The sequence below is a fragment of the Bufo bufo genome, chromosome 7 (genome assembly GCF_905171765.1).
Source record: "Bufo bufo chromosome 7, aBufBuf1.1, whole genome shotgun sequence".
NCBI classification, from domain to species: domain Eukaryota; kingdom Metazoa; phylum Chordata; class Amphibia; order Anura; family Bufonidae; genus Bufo; species Bufo bufo.
The window spans coordinates 5,222,184-5,239,444 of record NC_053395.1 but is presented as its reverse complement, the minus strand read 5'-3'; the positions used below and the strand labels follow the sequence as shown (position 1 = coordinate 5,239,444).

Below are 17,261 nucleotides of genomic sequence, written 5' to 3'. Positions count from 1 at the left end.
CACGATCAATGGCTGCACACTCTCTCCGGTCAACCAAGTCCGCTGCCTTGGAGCGATCTAGGATTCTGCCCTCTCCTTCCAACCACACATCCAAGACCTTTCCACCACCTGCCGCCTCCAACTCAAAAACATCTCCCGCATCCACGCTTTCCTTAACTTTGAGTCTGCAAAAATGCTTGTACATGCCCTCATCAGCTCCCGCCTAGACTACTGCAACGCTCTCCTCTGTGGCCTTCCATCTAGCACTCTCACACCCCTCCAATCTATCCTCAACTCTGTTGCCCAACTAATCCACCTCTCCCCCATTACTCCTCTGCCTCTCTCCTCTGCCAATCCCTTCACTGGCTCCCCATTGCCCAGAGAATTCAGTTCAAAATACTAACAAATACATACAAGGCCGTCCACAACCTGTCCCCTCGCTACATCTCTGAGCTACTTTCCCGATACATCCCCACACGCAATCTCCGATCCTCACAAGACCTCCTTCTCTCCTCTCCTCTCATCACCTCTTTCTATAATCGCCTCCTGGAGTTCTCCTGTGCATCCCGCACACTCTGGAACTCGCTACCCCAACATATCAGACTCTTACCTACAGTGGAATCCTTCAAAAGAAACCTGAAAACCCACCTCTTCTTACAAGCCTCTAACCAGTGACCCTGCTGCCTCTATACCGCCATGACCAGCTTCACCCGCACCTACTGTGTCCTTCACGCATACTATGTAGATTGTAAGCCTCACGGGCAGGGCCCTCTCTCCTTCTGTACCAGTCTGTAACTCGTCTTGTTCCTGCTTAGTGCAATTGTCTGTATTATGTATGTGACCGCTTATCATATGTACAGCGCTATGGAATGAATGGTGCTTTAATAATAAATAATAATAATAATAATAATAGCTACCTGAGCCCTGAGGAAGACATAAACACCCAGAAATCTTATACACAACTAGGTGGTTTATCTGCCCAAGCGACAGGACAGGATCAGAAGAAGATCACAGGCGACAAGGAAGACGACGCAGATGACCCCAACATACCGTGGCAGTATAAAGTGGAGATGGCAGGGAGGCCCTCCAAGTCCCTGGCCCAAATGCTCAGATGTACAGTACAGACCAAAAATTTGGACACACCTTCTCATTCAAAGAGTTTTCTTTATTTTCATGACTATGAAGGCATCAAAACTATGAATTAACACATGTGGAATTATATACATAACAAACAAGTGTGAAACAACTGAAAATATGTCATATTCTAGGTTCTTCAAAGTAGCCACCTTTTGCTTTGATTACTGCTTTGCACACTCTTGGCATTCTCTTGATGAGCTTCAAGAGGTTGTCCCCTGAAATGGTCTTCCAACAGTCTTGAAGGAGTTCCCAGAGATGCTTAGCACTTGTTGGCCCTTTTGCCTTCACTCTGCGGTCCAGCTCACCCCAAACCATCTCGATTGGGTTCAGGTCCGGTGACTGTGGAGGCCAGGTCATCTGGCGCAGCACCCCATCACTCTCCTTCATGGTCAAATAGCCCTTACTTCCAAGTTTTCCCAATTTTTCGGCTGACTGACTGACCTTCATTTCTTAAAGTAATGATGGCCACTTGTTTTTCTTTACTTAGCTGCTTTTTTCTTGCCATAATACAAATTCTAACAGTCTATTCAGTAGGACTATCAGCTGTGTATCCACATGACTTCTCCTCAACTCAACTGATGGTCCCAACCCCATTTATAAGGCAAGAAATCCCACTTATTAAACCTGATAGGGAACACCTGTGAAGTGAAAACCATTTCAGGGGACTACCTCTTGAAGCTCATCAAGTGAATACCAAGAGTGTGCAAAGCAGTAATCAAAGCAAAAGGTGGCTACTTTGAAGAACCTAGAATATGACATATTTTCAGTTGTTTCACACTTGTTTGCTATGTATATAATTCCACATGTGTTAATTCATAGTTTTGATGCCTTCAGTGTGAATCTACAATTTTCCTAGTCATGAAAATTAAGAAAACTCTTTGAATGAGAAGGTGTGTCCAAACTTTTGGTCTGTACTGTATACTGTCATATTTGTGTAGTGACAGACGCATTGTCAGGATTCAGCAGAGGGATGACTACTGGCTTGGGATGCAAGAATGGACTACTATAGAAACATGCTTTGTAGTCAGTTGGTCGCTGCCTATAAGCCCCATCACCCATCCTCAGGAAGGTCTGACTGGGGAGATGCTCTGCGCTCATGCTCCACTGCCATGACTGGTGGAGGGAGGGGTGTAGGAACAGCACCAGCTCCATCAGCAGAAACATCAGCCTGGAGTCTATGATAAGCAGTTTTTTTCCGCCACCTACTGAAAAAAACACCCAGCAACAGGACATGGAGCAGAACCTCAACCAGCAGGTGGTGGTATACTTGGACTGCACCCTGTCACCCATGATCCAAGATCCCCTGGACTATGGGGCAGCTAAACTTGATTTGTGACCGCAACTGGCCGAGTTTGCCATGGGTATGATTTACTGCCGAGCCAGTAGTGTGGTATCAGAGCAGGTGTTCAGTGCTGCTGGGGGCGTAGCTACCCCAAAGAGAGGTCGCCTTTCCTCCAAAATGTTGAGAGACTAACTTTCATAAAGATGAATCAGGCGTGGATCAGCCAGGAATGCATCAGAATAGATCATTCTGCCACTAATGATCACACCGTTGTGTGCTGCCACACCAGAATATTCAGCAAAATGGGCTGTTACTTCTGGCCACGTGCTGCTGCCACCACCTGATGTAACCCACCTGCTGCCTCTACTGCCATTCCTACAATGGGGCTTCTTGGCCTACTGATATGTACGTTACATTTTTAAACGATATGCAACCACTGGGCCTCGTTATCACACTGCTGATGTTGGGTTCTGCTACTACTGTGATCTGCCACCATCTTGTGCTGTATGCCACTGCTGCTGCTCCCTCCCCACTCTGTCATGGGGCCACTATTGTCCCTGTTACTGCCACTGCTGCTGCCCCCCCCCCCCCCCTCTACACTCTGGTATGTGGTCACTATTGCTCCTGTTTGGCCGAGTTCACCTTACTGTTTATTTTTCATTCTTCTTATCCGTCAGAAGGACAAAAAAATCTGTAGGTCTCTTTCAGACGGTCAGTATTTTCATTAGTATTTGATCAGTATTTGTAAGCCAAAAGCAGGAGTGGGTCCAAAACACAGAAGAGATACAACAATTTCTATTACATTTAGGCCTCATGCACACGGCCGTTGGGCGGCCGTGGCCGTATTGCGGCCCGCAAACAGTGGGTCGGCAATCCACAACCGCACGGCCGTGTGCACCCCGCATCACGGATGCGGACCCATTCACTTGAATGGGTCCGCAATTCCGGAGATGCGGAACGGAGTCACGGAACGGAACACCGGAAGCACTACAGAGTGCTTCCGTGGTGTTTCTTTCCGTGGTTTTCTCTATATTGCCACTAATTGATTGCTGATGTGATGCACTCGCACTTTGTGTATATACACTCACCTAAAGAATTATTAGTGCCCCCATACTAATACGGTGTTGGACCCCCTTTTGCCTTCAGAACTGCCTTAATTCTACGTGGCACTGATTCCACAAGGTGCTGATAGCATTCTTTAGAAATGTTGGCCCATATTGATAGGATAGCATCTTGCAGTTGATGGAGATTTGAGGGATGCACATCCAGGGCACGAAGCTCCCGTTCCACCACATCCCAAAGATGCTCTATTGGGTTGAGATCTGGTGACTGTGGGGCCATTTTAGTGCAGTGACCTCATTGTCATGTTCAAGAAACCAATGTGAAATGATTGGAGCTTTGTGACATGGTGCATTATCCTGCTGGAAGTAGCCATCAGAGGATGGAGACATGTTCTCATTCTGTTTACGCCAAATTCGGACTCTACCATTTGAATGTTTCAACAGAAATCGAGACTCATCAGACCAGGCAACATTTTTCCAGTCTTCAACAGTCCAGTTTTGGTGAGCTCGTGCAAATTGTAGCCTCTTTTCCCTATTTGTAGTGGAGATGAGTGGTACCCGGTGGGGTCTTCTGCTGTTGTAGCCCATCCACCTCAAGGTTGTGCGTGTTGTGGCTTCACAAATGCTTTGCTGCAGATCTCGGTTGTAACGAGTGGTTATTTCAGCCAACGTTGCTCTTCTATCAGCTTGAATCAGTCGGCCCATTCTCCTCTGACCTCTAGCATCCACAAGGCATTTTTGCCCACAGGACTGCCGCATACTGGGTGTTTTTCCCTTTTCACACCATTCTTTGTAAACCCTAGAAATGGTTGTGCGTGAAAATCCCAGTAACTGAGCAGATTGTGAAATACTCAGACCGGCCCGTCTGGCACTAACAACCATGCCACGCTCAAAATTGCTTAAATCACCTTTCTTTCCCATTCTGACATTCAGTTTGGAGTTCAGGAGATTGTCTTGACCAGGAGCACCCCCCTAAATGCATCGAAGCAACTGCCATGTGATTGGTTGACTAGAGAATCGCATCAATGAGAAATAGAACAGGTGTTCCTAATAATTCTTGAGGTGAGTGTATATACTGTATATGCTTTGCTCACTATCACTTGTTGCTTGAGAAATGCTCCAGTATAGAGCCGAAAGGTCGCGTCCTGCATGGCTGATATACTACGGTACTATGAATTACTTTTTCCATGTGTGAGTGTGGCCTGCTTTTTATTTTTGTATCACTTGGGTATTGTTTTATCCCTTTGGGCTTGCAGCTCACAACTGCTATTTTTACCTTGTGCTGCAATTGTTTGCATTATCTATCTATTATCTATCTATCTATCTATCTATCTATCTCATATCTTTCTATCTATCTATCTATCTATTATCTATCTCTATCTATTATCTATCTATTATCTATCTCATATCTTTCTTTCTATCTATCTATCTATCTATCTATCTATTATCTATCAATCATCTATCTATTATCTATCTATCTATTATCTATCTCATATCTATCTATCTATCTATCTATCTATCTATCTATTATCTATCTAATATCTATCTATCTATCTATCTATCTATCTATCTATCTATCTATCTATCTATTATCTATCTATTATCTATCTATTATCTATCTATCTATCTATCTATCTTTCTATCTATCTATCTATTATCTATCTATCTTTCTATCTATCTATCTATCTATCTATCTATCTATCTATTATCTATCTATCTTTCTATCTTTCTATCTATCTGAGGAATCATGATTTTTCTCCCACCTTTCCTGGAGACAATGTTTTCCATGTGAGATTTCATCTTCTCTATGGAGCTCATGGATGAAGAAGAGTAGAATATGACTATGGGGGATTTCTCCACATCCGGCCTCCAGTCTTCATCGTTGGTGATGGTTGAAGGGTTGATCACCTGACAATCGTTGATGAATCTTTTTGTCCAGCTCTGCAGAATCTTCACCCCATTATCCTCTTCTGATGAGAAGATCACAGCTCTAAAAGATGAGCACAATCACACCCATCATGGGGGTTATAAGATAGGAGCACACCCATCATGGGGGTTATAAGATAGGAGCACACCCATCATGGGGGTTATAAGAGAGGAGCACACCCATCATGGGGGTTATAAGAGAGGAGCACACCCATCATGGGGGTTATAAGAGAGGAGCACACCCATCATGGGGGTTATAAGAGAGGAGCACACCCATCATGGGGGTTATAAGATAGGAGCACACCCATCATGGGGGTTATAAGAGAGGAGCACACCCATCATGGGGGTTATAAGAGAGGAGCACACCCATCATGGGGGTTATAAGATAGGAGCACACCCATCATGGGGGTTATAAGAGAGGAGCACACCCATCATGGGGGTTATAAGAGAGGAGCACACCCATCATGGGGGTTATAAGAGAGGAGCACACAAATCATGAGGGTTATAAGAGAGGAGCACACCCATCATGGGGGTTATAAGAGAGGAGCACACCCATCATGGTGGTTATAAGAGAGGAGCACACCCATCATGGGGATTATACGTGAGGAGCACACCCATCATGGGGGTTATAAGATAGGAGCACACCCATCATGGGGGTTATAAGAGAGGAGCACACCCATGATGGGGGTTATAAGAGAGGAGCACACCCATGATGGGGGTTATAAGAGAGGAGCACACCCATCATGGGGGTTATAAGAGAGGAGCACACCCATTACAGGGAGGATAAATTCAGTGGTCAATGAGTGATCGTCAGACTTTGTCGTGGGATGTTTCATCTATGTTTTAGAAGTTTGCAATTTGCTGGTCTAATACTCGGGTGGTCTGCAGGGTCATGTCTCATTTTAACTCATTGGCATCATTAAGAAGATGTCCTCCCAGAGGTGGCGGCTCCTCTATGAATAGACACCATGACACTAGTGTGATTGGAGCAAATGTCCTAACTTGCTGGGAAGTTCTCATGGAGAACATGTTATAGGGTTGTCCTGCTCCTGATATTCCTGACAAACCTTGTAAGGGCCCCCAATCAGATGAACTGCCGCCCATGTCATTACCAGGGGCATCGCTATGGGGGTAGCAGGGGAAGCGGCTTCTTTGGTGCTCGACCTCAGAAGGGGCCCACCCAGGATGAGGAATAAAAGATTTTATTGTCAGGGCCCCTGCAACAGTATCGTATAGTAACGTTCAATGGCATTGTATACAGTAACAGTATATTCAGTGAAAGGACACACAGCATATACAGACGGAGAGGCCATTACCGTCTCCTGAGAACCCAGTCCTTAACTTCCTGCATTGCCCTCCCAGTCAGTAGATATGGCCCTGATCTGTACCTTGTGTGGACATTGTACCTTGTAAATTTTATACTTTTCCCTGTTTTTCACGCTCTTATTTCCTTATTGGCACCATGCCGGGGCAAGGGCAGCGAAGTTTCATCTGTGTATATGATGGGAGCCCACTCCCTAAATTAGAAATTCTCAATGTTATCACCATGAAGGAACCTCGGAGAACCGTTTAAATGTCTTGAAAACCTCTTCTGCCATTCCTGCCTCAAAGAATCTTAGTGTCTTAGAATCCACATTCCTAGGAAGTGTTCTAGAAACCTTCTCTGGAGCTCGATTCTGATGGAGATGTGCGGACTGCTAAAAATCAGAAAAAGCGGTACCTGCTGCTATGGTCTTGGGTTCCAAGAAGCCTTTGTTGGGATGTACTGCCTTATTTGGCAGGAGTGGGGTCACCTGTACATTTTTTTATGTTTTTTTCTCCTTTTTTGAGATTTTGGATCTTGCTCGCTCAGGTAAGACAATTGTGATCTAATGGAGCCTGAAGTATCAGCTGTCAACATGACTCTGGGCCTAAGTTGCAGGTAGGTACTTGGTTGGTGCTCCCTGCAGTCTATAATAAAGATCAGTTGCATTTTACAGAAACCTGGGATCTCGGGATGCCAAGTGCATGACCAGTCCACAGCATATTGTTCTATGACCAATCAATAGGATAAGACATAAAACATGGATTGTGGGGGTCCAACCACTGAGGCATCTACTGGGTCCCACCACTGAGGCGTCTACTGGGTCCCACCACTGAGGCATCTACTGGGTCCCACCACTGAGGCATCTACTGGGTCCCACCACTGAGGCATCTACTGGGTCCCACCACTGAGGCATCTACTGGGTCCCACCACTGAGGCATCTACTGGGTCCCACCACTGAGGCATCTTCTGGGTCCCACCACTGAGGCATCTTCTGGGTCCCACCACTGAGGCATCTACTGGGTCCCACCACTGAGGCATCTTCTGGGTCCCACCACTGAGGCATCTACTGGGTCCCACCACTGAGGCATCTACTGGGGCCGGCTTCAGGTTCATGTGGGCCCTTCGGCGATAAAGTCTCAGTGGGCCCCCTTGTGGCATTTTGCATGGCGCTTATAGCAATGAAACTGCATGTATTATAGATGAAATACCTTACACATAGCATGCTCCAGAGCGGATATATGTGAATCAGTCCTTATGTGCCTACCTCACAGTAGATATCCCAAAATATGTGCTCCCTCACAGTACATATGCCAAGATATGTGCCCCCTCACAGTAGATATGCCAAGATATGTTCCCCCTTCACAGTAGATATCCCAAAATATGTGCCCCCTCACAGTTGATATACCAAGATATGTGCCGTCTTATGGTGGATATGCCAAGATATGTGCCCAGTGCCCCCTTCACATTGGTTATGCCCATATGTGCTCCCTACAGGAAGTGAAAAAAACAAACAATAAGTCCTCCTGGCCTCAGTCCCCCGGCTCCTCCCATGATCTGCGCTCCCCATCAGCAGGATACTGTGACACATGGCGCTGCTGTGTAGGAGGAGCAGAGGCTGATTCCCAGCCTGCCCCGCTCCTCCTCCTCCTACACAGATCAGCAGGACCATGTGTGAGGACATCCTGCTGCGGAGCGCTGGCGTCTCAATGGTGGAGCGGGGAGCAAATAGTTCCTGCTTCAGTGGCGTGCCTACAGTGTTTGACACCCGGAGGAGGGTCCTTTCTCTGTCCCCCCCCCCCATAGTTAAAAAAAAAATTGTACCCCCTCACAGTAGTTATGCCCACATTGTGCCCTCTTACAGTAGTTATGCCCTCTCTGTGCCCCCTTTACAGTTGTAATGCCCTATCTGTGCCCCCTTCACATTAGTAATGCCCTCTGTGCCCCTCCATAGTAGAAATGCCCTCTGTGCCCCCTCCGCAGTAATAATGCCCTCTGTGCCCCCTCCATAGTAATAAATCCCTCTGTGCTCCCTCCACAGTAATAAAGTCCTCTGTGCCCCCTCCATAGTAATAAAGTCCTCTGTGCCCCCTCCACAGTAATAATGCCCTCTGTGCCCCCTCCATAGTAATAAAGTCCTCTGTGCCCCCTCCATAGTAAAAAATCCCTCTGTGCCCCCTCCATAGTAATAAAGTTCTCTGTGCCCCCTCCATAGTAAAAAATCCCTCTGTGCCCCCTCCACAGTAATAATGCCCTCTGTGCCCCCTCCATAGTAATAAAGTCCTCTGTGCCCCCTCCATAGTAAAAAATCCCTCTGTGCCCCCTCCATAGTAATAAAGTTCTCTGTGCCCCCTCCATAGTAAAAAATCCCTCTGTGCCCCCTCCACAGTAATAATGCCCTCTGTGCCCCCTCCATAGTAATAAAGTCCTCTGTGCCCCCACCATAGTAATAAAGTCCTCTATGTCCCCTCCATAGTAATAAAGTCCTCTATGCCCCCTCCATAGTAATAAAGTCCTCTGTGCCCCCTCCATAGTAATAAAGACCTCTGTGCCCCCTCCATAGTAATAAAGACCTCTGTGCCCCCTCCATAGTAATAAAGCCCTCTGTGCCCCCTCCATAGTAATAAAGTCCTCTATGCCCCCTCCATAGTAATAAAGACCTCTGTGCCCCCTCCATAGTAATAAAGACCTCTGTGCCCCCTCCATAGTAATAAAGACCTCTGTGCCCCCTCCATAGTAATAAAGACCTCTGTGCCCCCTCCATAGTAATAAAGCCCTCTGTGCCCCCTCCATAGTAATAAAGTCCTCTATGCCCCCTCCATAGTAATAAAGACCTCTGTGCCATCTCCATAATAATAAAGACCTCTGTGCCCCCACCATAGTAATAAAGACCTCTGTGCCCCCACCATAGTAATAAAGCCCTCTGTGCCCCCTCCATAGTAATAAAGCCCTCTGTGCCCCCTCCATAGTAATAAAGTCCTCTGTGCCCCCTCCATAGTAATAAAGTCCTCTGTGCCCCCTCCATAGTAATAAAGCCCTCTGTGCCCCCCCCATAGTAATAAAGCCCTCTGTGCCCCCTCCATAGTAATAAAGTCCTCTGTGCCCCCTACTTAGTAATAAAGTCCTCTGTGCCCCCACCATAGTAATAAATACCTCTGTTTCCCCTCCATAGTAATAAAGTCCTCTGTGCCCCCACCATAGTAAAAAAGACCTCTGTGTCCCCTCCATAGTAATAAAGTCCCCTGCATAGTAATAAAGACCTTTGTGCCCCCTCCATAGTAATAAAGACCTCTGTGCCCCCTCTTTAGTAATAAAGACCTCTGTGTCCCCTCCATAGTAATAAAGTCCCCTGCATAGTAATAAAGACCTCTGTGCCCCCTCCATAGTAATAAAGTCCTCTGTGCCCCCACCATAGTAAAAAAGACCTCTGTGTCCCCTCCATAGTAATAAAGTCCCCTTCATAGTAATAAAGACCTCTGTGCCCCCTCCATAGTAATAAAGACCTCTGTGCTCCCTCCATAGTAATAAAGTCCTCTGTGCTCCCTCCATAGTAATAAAGACCTCTGTGCCCCCTCCATAGTAATAAAGACCTCTGTGCCCCCTCTTTAGTAATAAAGACCTCTGTGCCCCCTCCATAGTAATAAAGACCTCTGTGCCCCCTCCATAGTAATAAAGACCTCTGTGCCCCCTCCATAGTAATAAAGACCTCTGTGCCCCCTCCATAGTAATAAAGTCCCCTGCATAGTAATAAAGACCTCTGTGCTCCCTCCATAGTAATAAAGCCCTCTGTGCCCCCTCCATAGTAATAAAATCCCCTTCATAGTAATTAAGACCTCTGTGCCCCCTCCTTAGTAATAAAGTCCTCTGTGCCCCCTCCTTAGTAATAAAGTCCTCTGTGCCCCCACCATAGTAATAAAGACCTCTGTGCCCCCACCATAGTAATAAATACCTCTGTGTCCCCTCCATAGTAATAAAGTCCTCTGTGCCCCCACCATAGTAATAAAAACCTCTGTGTCCCCTCCATAGAAATAAAGTCCCCTTCATAGTAATAAAGACCTCTGTGCCCCCTCCATAGTAATAAAGACCTCTGTGCCCCCTCCATAGTAATAAAGACCTCTGTGCCCCCTCCATAGTAATAAAGACCTCTGTGCCCACTCCATAGTAATAAAGACCTCTGTGCCCACTCCATAGTAATAAAGACCTCTGTGCCCCCACCATCTCTGACTGCTGGAAGTGACAGAGACACGTAAGAGGCTTCTGATTGGTGACTGCAGATATTTTTACAGGAAGTGACAGAGACATAAATTGCTGCTGATTGGTTGTTGATATCTTTTTCTTGTTTGAAGAGAAGGGAGCGGGACAGAGTCAGCTTTGTATCATAGGGCACTGTGCTGGCACATGTACATGGTGGGACTGGTATCTCTGCTGAAGGTACTGGAGTCTACTTTTTCTGGAGAGTCCTCTGTGGCACCAGTATAAAGATACTACTTTGTCCTTTGTTTCATCATTTGGGACAATTTAGTGGCATCTCTGACAACAAGAGGTGTAAGCTTCTCAAATGATGAGGCTGCTCCAGGAATGTCTCTAGACTGATGAGATGGAGACCTATGTCTGGGACTCACTGTGGTGGGGTCTTCTATGGTCTGATGGCTGGACAGTGATGTTCCAATCATCATCCATCCTGTAATGTCAGCCAGAGATAGATCACACGCCTCTCATCGTCTCCTAATTACACAGAACATTCCCCAAAGGAAGAAAGAAATGCAATTCACTGATGACTTTAACCTTCGATCTTGTAGCTTTCAGGAAATGTGCAACCAAGATGATGAATGATGGACTCCAGGGAGAATTCTTCAGTAACTTCCTCATGAATGTGACTGACCGTGTCCACGAGATCCACACAGCTTATACTACCACCCATTACTACTGACAACCTGCCTGTACATCATGTCTGAGAGGTTGTCACAGCCCCGCCCCCTGCTGATGACATCACTGATATAATGTCATGTGGTCAGACATGAGATCCACACACCATATACTACAGGAACATCTATTCATCTATTACTGCTGACAACCTGCCTGTATATCATGTCTGGGAGGTTGTCACAGCCCCGCCCCCTGTTACATAGTAGTCAGGGTATCACTGTATATATATCACAGTGATAGCTGGCTTTTCTTTTATCTCAGCAGTACAATCTACTTTCTTGGATGGACGGACATCGCGACTCTTCTGACACTTACCTTTTTTGGGCGGTGGGTTGGTTTTTGGCAGGTGGTATGCCTTTACCGTCCATTACTGCGGTGGGCGCTGGTTGTCCATCTGCTGTGACTTTAGTGGTTTGGGGAGATGGTGTGTGATCTGGTGAGGTGGCCTCTCTTCTTTGTGTTGGTGGTTTTCTCTGCAGTGGGTCTGTACTTTCGTTGTATCCTGCGTTGTTTGTACTGTTTCCTTTCTCGCTGTGATCTTGTGGTGATGTTGGGGGTAATGTTGTTTGTATAGGTTCCATACGTGGTTTCTTTGGTTCTGTTGGCCCATCATTATTAGCTCTAGGACTCGGCTCTGGTTTAGTTTGGATTCCAGCACTTTTTGATTTAAGGTTCCCCATGTTCCTGTTCTCCTTTTCTAGGATTACGTTGAGTTTTTCCTTCGTTGGTCAGTAATATCGGCCCTGGATCCTCATCAGCTTCATTTGTATCTCGCACTCAGGATAGAGGTGTCGGCCTCAGTGCTGTCCTTGAGGTTGTCAGCAGCCTCTTTCATGTAGAGCTCACACGGTGAAATGTGATGGCATCTGAAGAGAAGGCTGTAGATAGGGAGCGGGAGTCCAAAGGTGAAAGAGGAGGTATGGAGGCTCCCTATCACACCTGAGATAGGAGATCTTTATGGCATCTTCTCTGAGGGCAATCATGTAGACTGTTTAATGAACAAGCCAGGAGGAGTAACCAGAGCCACACAGAACAGTCACACAGTACCTCGACAAGTACCTCGACAAGCCGGCCTCAGTTACAATGGGTCCGATTCCTCCAGCACTCGAGCACTTCACTCTGAACTGAAAATCTGGACGTTTCTGACAAATTCTATCATCTCGTGGAGAGACGTTAATTACATTGTTTAGAATTGAGGCGACAGTAAGAAAGTAACATCATCCATTTCTAAGGATTGTGTCGTCCAGAAAACCATTTTTGTCTCATTCCCCACCGAGGACATTCCGCTCTGCAGGATTATATATGGTACCAAATACAATAGACAGAACCTGCTACAGAGCGGAAATATGTCAATCAGACCTCATGTCCCTACTCTGTTTTCTCTAGCCAGTGTTATAATCTCTCAGGTCTAGTCAGTATCCGTTATTACTGCACACCCTGTAAAGAGAAACAATATGAATGCTGATAGTACTATGCTGCGGCCCATGTGCCCCCAATACCTAAAAAATACCAGTATGATGATATTTTAATTTGGAGCCCAGCCGGGCGGGCAGCAGACGGCCTCAGACTTGGACAGGCAGTGGGCAGGAGCGGTGATGAGCGGCAGGGGCAAGATTCTAACTCACAATATTTCACGAATATTTGGTACTATCCTGTGGTAATCAGTAATGACAGGCTGGACATGCTGAGCCTTGTAGTTCTCTGCTATACTATCTACCAGTACTGTCCTGTGGTAATCAGTAATGACAGGCTGGACATGCTGAGCCTTGTAGTTCTCTGCTATAGTATCTACCAGTACTGTCCTGTGGTAATCAGTAATGACAGGCTGGACATGCTGAGCCTTGTAGTTCTCTGCTATAGTATCTACCAGTACTGTCCTGTGGTAATCAGTAATGACAGGCTGGACATGCTGAGCCTTGTAGTTCTCTGCTATAGTATCTACCAGTACTGTCCTGTGGTAATCAGTAATGACAGGCTGGACATGCTGAGCCTTGTAGTTCTCTGCTATACTATCTACCAGTACTGTCCTGTGGTAATCAGTAATGACAGGCTGGACATGCTGAGCCTTGTAGTTCTCTGCTATACCATCTACCAGTACTGCCCTGTGGTAATCAGTAATGACAGGCTGGACATGCTGAGCCTTGTAGTTCTCTGCTATACTATCTACCAGTACTGTCCTGTAGTAACCAGTAATGACAGGCTGGACATGCTGAGCCTTGTAGTTCTCTGCTATACCATCTACCAGTACTGCCCTGTGGTAATCAGTAATGACAGGCTGGACATGCTGAGCCTTGTAGTTCTCTGCTATACCATCTACCAGTACTGTCCTGTGGTAATCAGTAATGACAGGCTGGACATGCTGAGCCTTGTAGTTCTCTGCTATACTATCTACCAGTACTGTCCTGTGGTAATCAGTAATGACAGGCTGGACATGCTGAGCCTTGTAGTTCTCTGCTATACTATCTACCAGTACTGCCCTGTGGTAATCAGTAATGACAGGCTGGACATGCTGAGCCTTGTAGTTCTCTGCTATACTATCTACCAGTACTGTCCTGTGGTAATCAGTAATGACAGGCTGGACATGCTGAGTCTTGTAGTTCTCTGCTATCCTATCTACCAGTACTGCCCTGTGGTAATCAGTAATGACAGGCTGGACATGCTGAGCCTTGTAGTTCTCTGCTATACTATCTACCAGTACTGTCCTGTGGTAATCAGTAATGACAGGCTGGACATGCTGAGCCTTGTAGTTCTCTGCTATACCATCTACCAGTACTGTCCTGTGGTAATCAGTAATGACAGGCTGGACATGCTGAGTCTTGTAGTTCTCTGCTATCCTATCTACCAGTACTGCCCTGTGGTAATCAGTAATGACAGGCTGGACATGCTGAGCCTTGTAGTTCTCTGCTATACTATCTACCAGTACAGCCCTGTGGTAATCAGTAATGACAGGCTGGACATGCTGAGCCTTGTAGTTCTCTGCTATACCATCTACCAGTACTGTCCTCTGGTAATCAGTAATGACAGGCTGGACATGCTGAGCCTTGTAGTTCTCTGCTATACCATCTACCAGTACTGCCCTGTGGTAATCAGTAATGACAGGCTGGACATGCTGAGCCTTGTAGTTCTCTGCTATACATGTGTATGTGCATGTATATGTCACATTTCTCCCCCCTCCATGTCACATTTCTCTCCCCTCCATGTCACATTTCTCTTCCTCCATGTCACATTTCTCCCCATCAATGTCACATTTCTCCCCATCAATGTCACATTTCTCCCCATCAATGTCACATTTCTCCCCATCAATGTCACATTTCTCCCCCCATGTGACTTTTTTCCCCCTCCATGTCACATCACCCCCTCCGTGTCACATTTCTCATCCCACCCCATGTCACTTTTCTCCCCCTCCATGTCACATCACCTTCTCCATGTCACATCACCTTCTCCTTTTTACAACACCCCCACCGAGTTCTGGTTGTGGGGGGGGAATGTAGCTTCTCTTGTGTTGGCAGAAATCCTTGCACCGGCCCTGCACATGTCCAGCCAGGCTGTCATCATTGATTACCAGAGGACAGTACTAGGAAGGAGTATAAGGGCAGAGAACTATAAGGCTCAGCAGTCTGTCTGAAACCAGTTGCTCACCACTTCCTTCCCACACAGCGCTAAGCCCCGCCCCACACAGTGCTAAGCCCCGCCCCCTCATGTGACTGGTCACCTGATCATATTACAACTCCTGGCGTCTTCAGACGCTTTGCTGTCTTCTGCTGATATCGCCCCTACTGTGATCCGTCCTCCATATGTCTTGTAAATTACTGCTGATCCCACCGCACTAGTACACTACAGGCGTTACTCATGCGCGGACGTGCAGCCAGCCAGTGGCAGGGGCCACACAAGAGGTGCACGGTGGGCCGATTAGGGGCCAGTAATAACACCCAGTTCATCAGTTTACTCCCGGTTAGCAGAAAGCCTCCCTGGGCCGGCAGCACAGTGTTGAGGTGGACGGCACGAAATCCTCCGGGGCACGCTCTGTGGTAGGAAGCCTCAGCCAAGATGGAGGTTGAGGTGCCCTTGATGTCAGGGGTGCTTAGGGTGCTTGTTGCGGCTGAGTCCCTTGATGGTTTTTGTCGTGACGCCAGTACCGTTAATGGTGGTACAACCAGTAGTGGTAATAATGAGGTAGACAGTGGTAAGATGCTACTCACAGCTTTTACTTTAGATGTCTTTCAGTTGCTGTGGTACACTTATGCAGTCTTTAGATGGTACAGAGACGATACTGAAAATCCACTGTTTAGGGCTTGTCAGGTGCTTGGTTGGTTTTGGAGCAGTGGGTCAGGTGGACCTGGTTCCTTTAGATGCTAAGTATGTGTAGACAGGAAAACTCATCTGTCCCTCAGAAGGTTGGTGTGGCTGCCTGAAGCTATAAACCTCCACCATGTGCAAAGGTGTCTGTGGCCCTCAATAATGGCTCTTATCACCGATGATTCCTTAGGAAGCTTGTTTCTGTTCCAGGGAGGCAAACTCTTCTCCTACTGGTCAGGGATGCAAGTCTACAGTCCGGCCACAGAAGGAAAACGCTCTTCTGCCCTCACATCTGAGTAACATCTACTAGTGAAGTCGGCTCCACTCACTTAGGCTACTTTCACACTTGCGGCAGGACGGATCCGACAGGCTGCTCACCCTGTCGGATCCGTCCTTCCGCTATTTCGCCGTGCCGCCGCTCCGTCCCCATTGACTATAATGGGGACGGGGGCGGAGCTCCGGCGCAGCACGGCGAGAGCTGCCAGACTTTTAGGGTGAACAGCCTGTCGGATCCGTCCTGTCGCAAGTGTGAAAGTAAGCTAATCTGTGTGGCAAAGTCTTCACTCTATCTTTCCTCCCACTAACTTGATCTGACTACCTCAGATCTGCTCACTTCTGAACTACATCCTCTCTACTCCCTCCTGGTCTCAACTGACTAACTAGGCCTAACCTAGGTATATATAAGACCTAAGCTCTGTCCCCATCTAGTGGTGGGATGTATAAATTACACCTAATAGGCCTGTTAACAGGGATTTTGCAGATACACTAATGCAGAATTATTATACATGACAACCTAGTGCTTGTAATAATATAAAAAAGTGCTTTTAAGCAGAGCCCACACACGTAGTGGGACGCTGCACATCGACACCTTCATCACCACTGACATTAGAGATTTCGGAGTTGGCAGCAACAGCGGAGACCACCCTCCTTGGGCTGATCTGGGTGCTGTTGTCAGACCGCTGGGTGGCGGCCGTTGTTACCTCCTCTTCCTGATCCGATGCCAAGAATGGCTGCGCAAAGGTCTGGGAATGGATGGGATAATAATTTGTCTGACTCGAGCGGAGGGGATTTGGTGGTGGTGGTGTCTGTATAACACATGATAAGCTTAGATACAGTGGTACAGCCGGCAGTATCATACACAGCCTTTGGCTGCATTTCCAGTAACAGCCTTCCCAGCACTCGATGACATCACACAGAGACGCTATTTTGACCTTGGCTCATCATGGACGATGTTTGCAGACAGGTTTAGCTTGGCAGGAAGTAGCCGCTCAGCCTGCCGGTCTATCAACCACCTAGAACATGACGTCACTTTCTGCTGCTGCTGTTGAGATGCCAGTCACGGCGTCCGTGG

General features: G+C 47.0%; 1 protein-coding gene across 1 annotated transcript in view; it reads right to left on the bottom strand.

The window, feature by feature from the left end:
- LOC121007910 overlaps nt 1-17,261 on the bottom strand; it is an 82,216-nt gene that overhangs the window by 59,854 nt on the left and 5,101 nt on the right. The window contains exon 2 of the mRNA XM_040440179.1: nt 5,223-5,449. Coding sequence (XP_040296113.1) covers nt 5,223-5,449 — 227 coding nt within the window. The remainder of the gene's footprint in view (nt 1-5,222; nt 5,450-17,261) is intronic.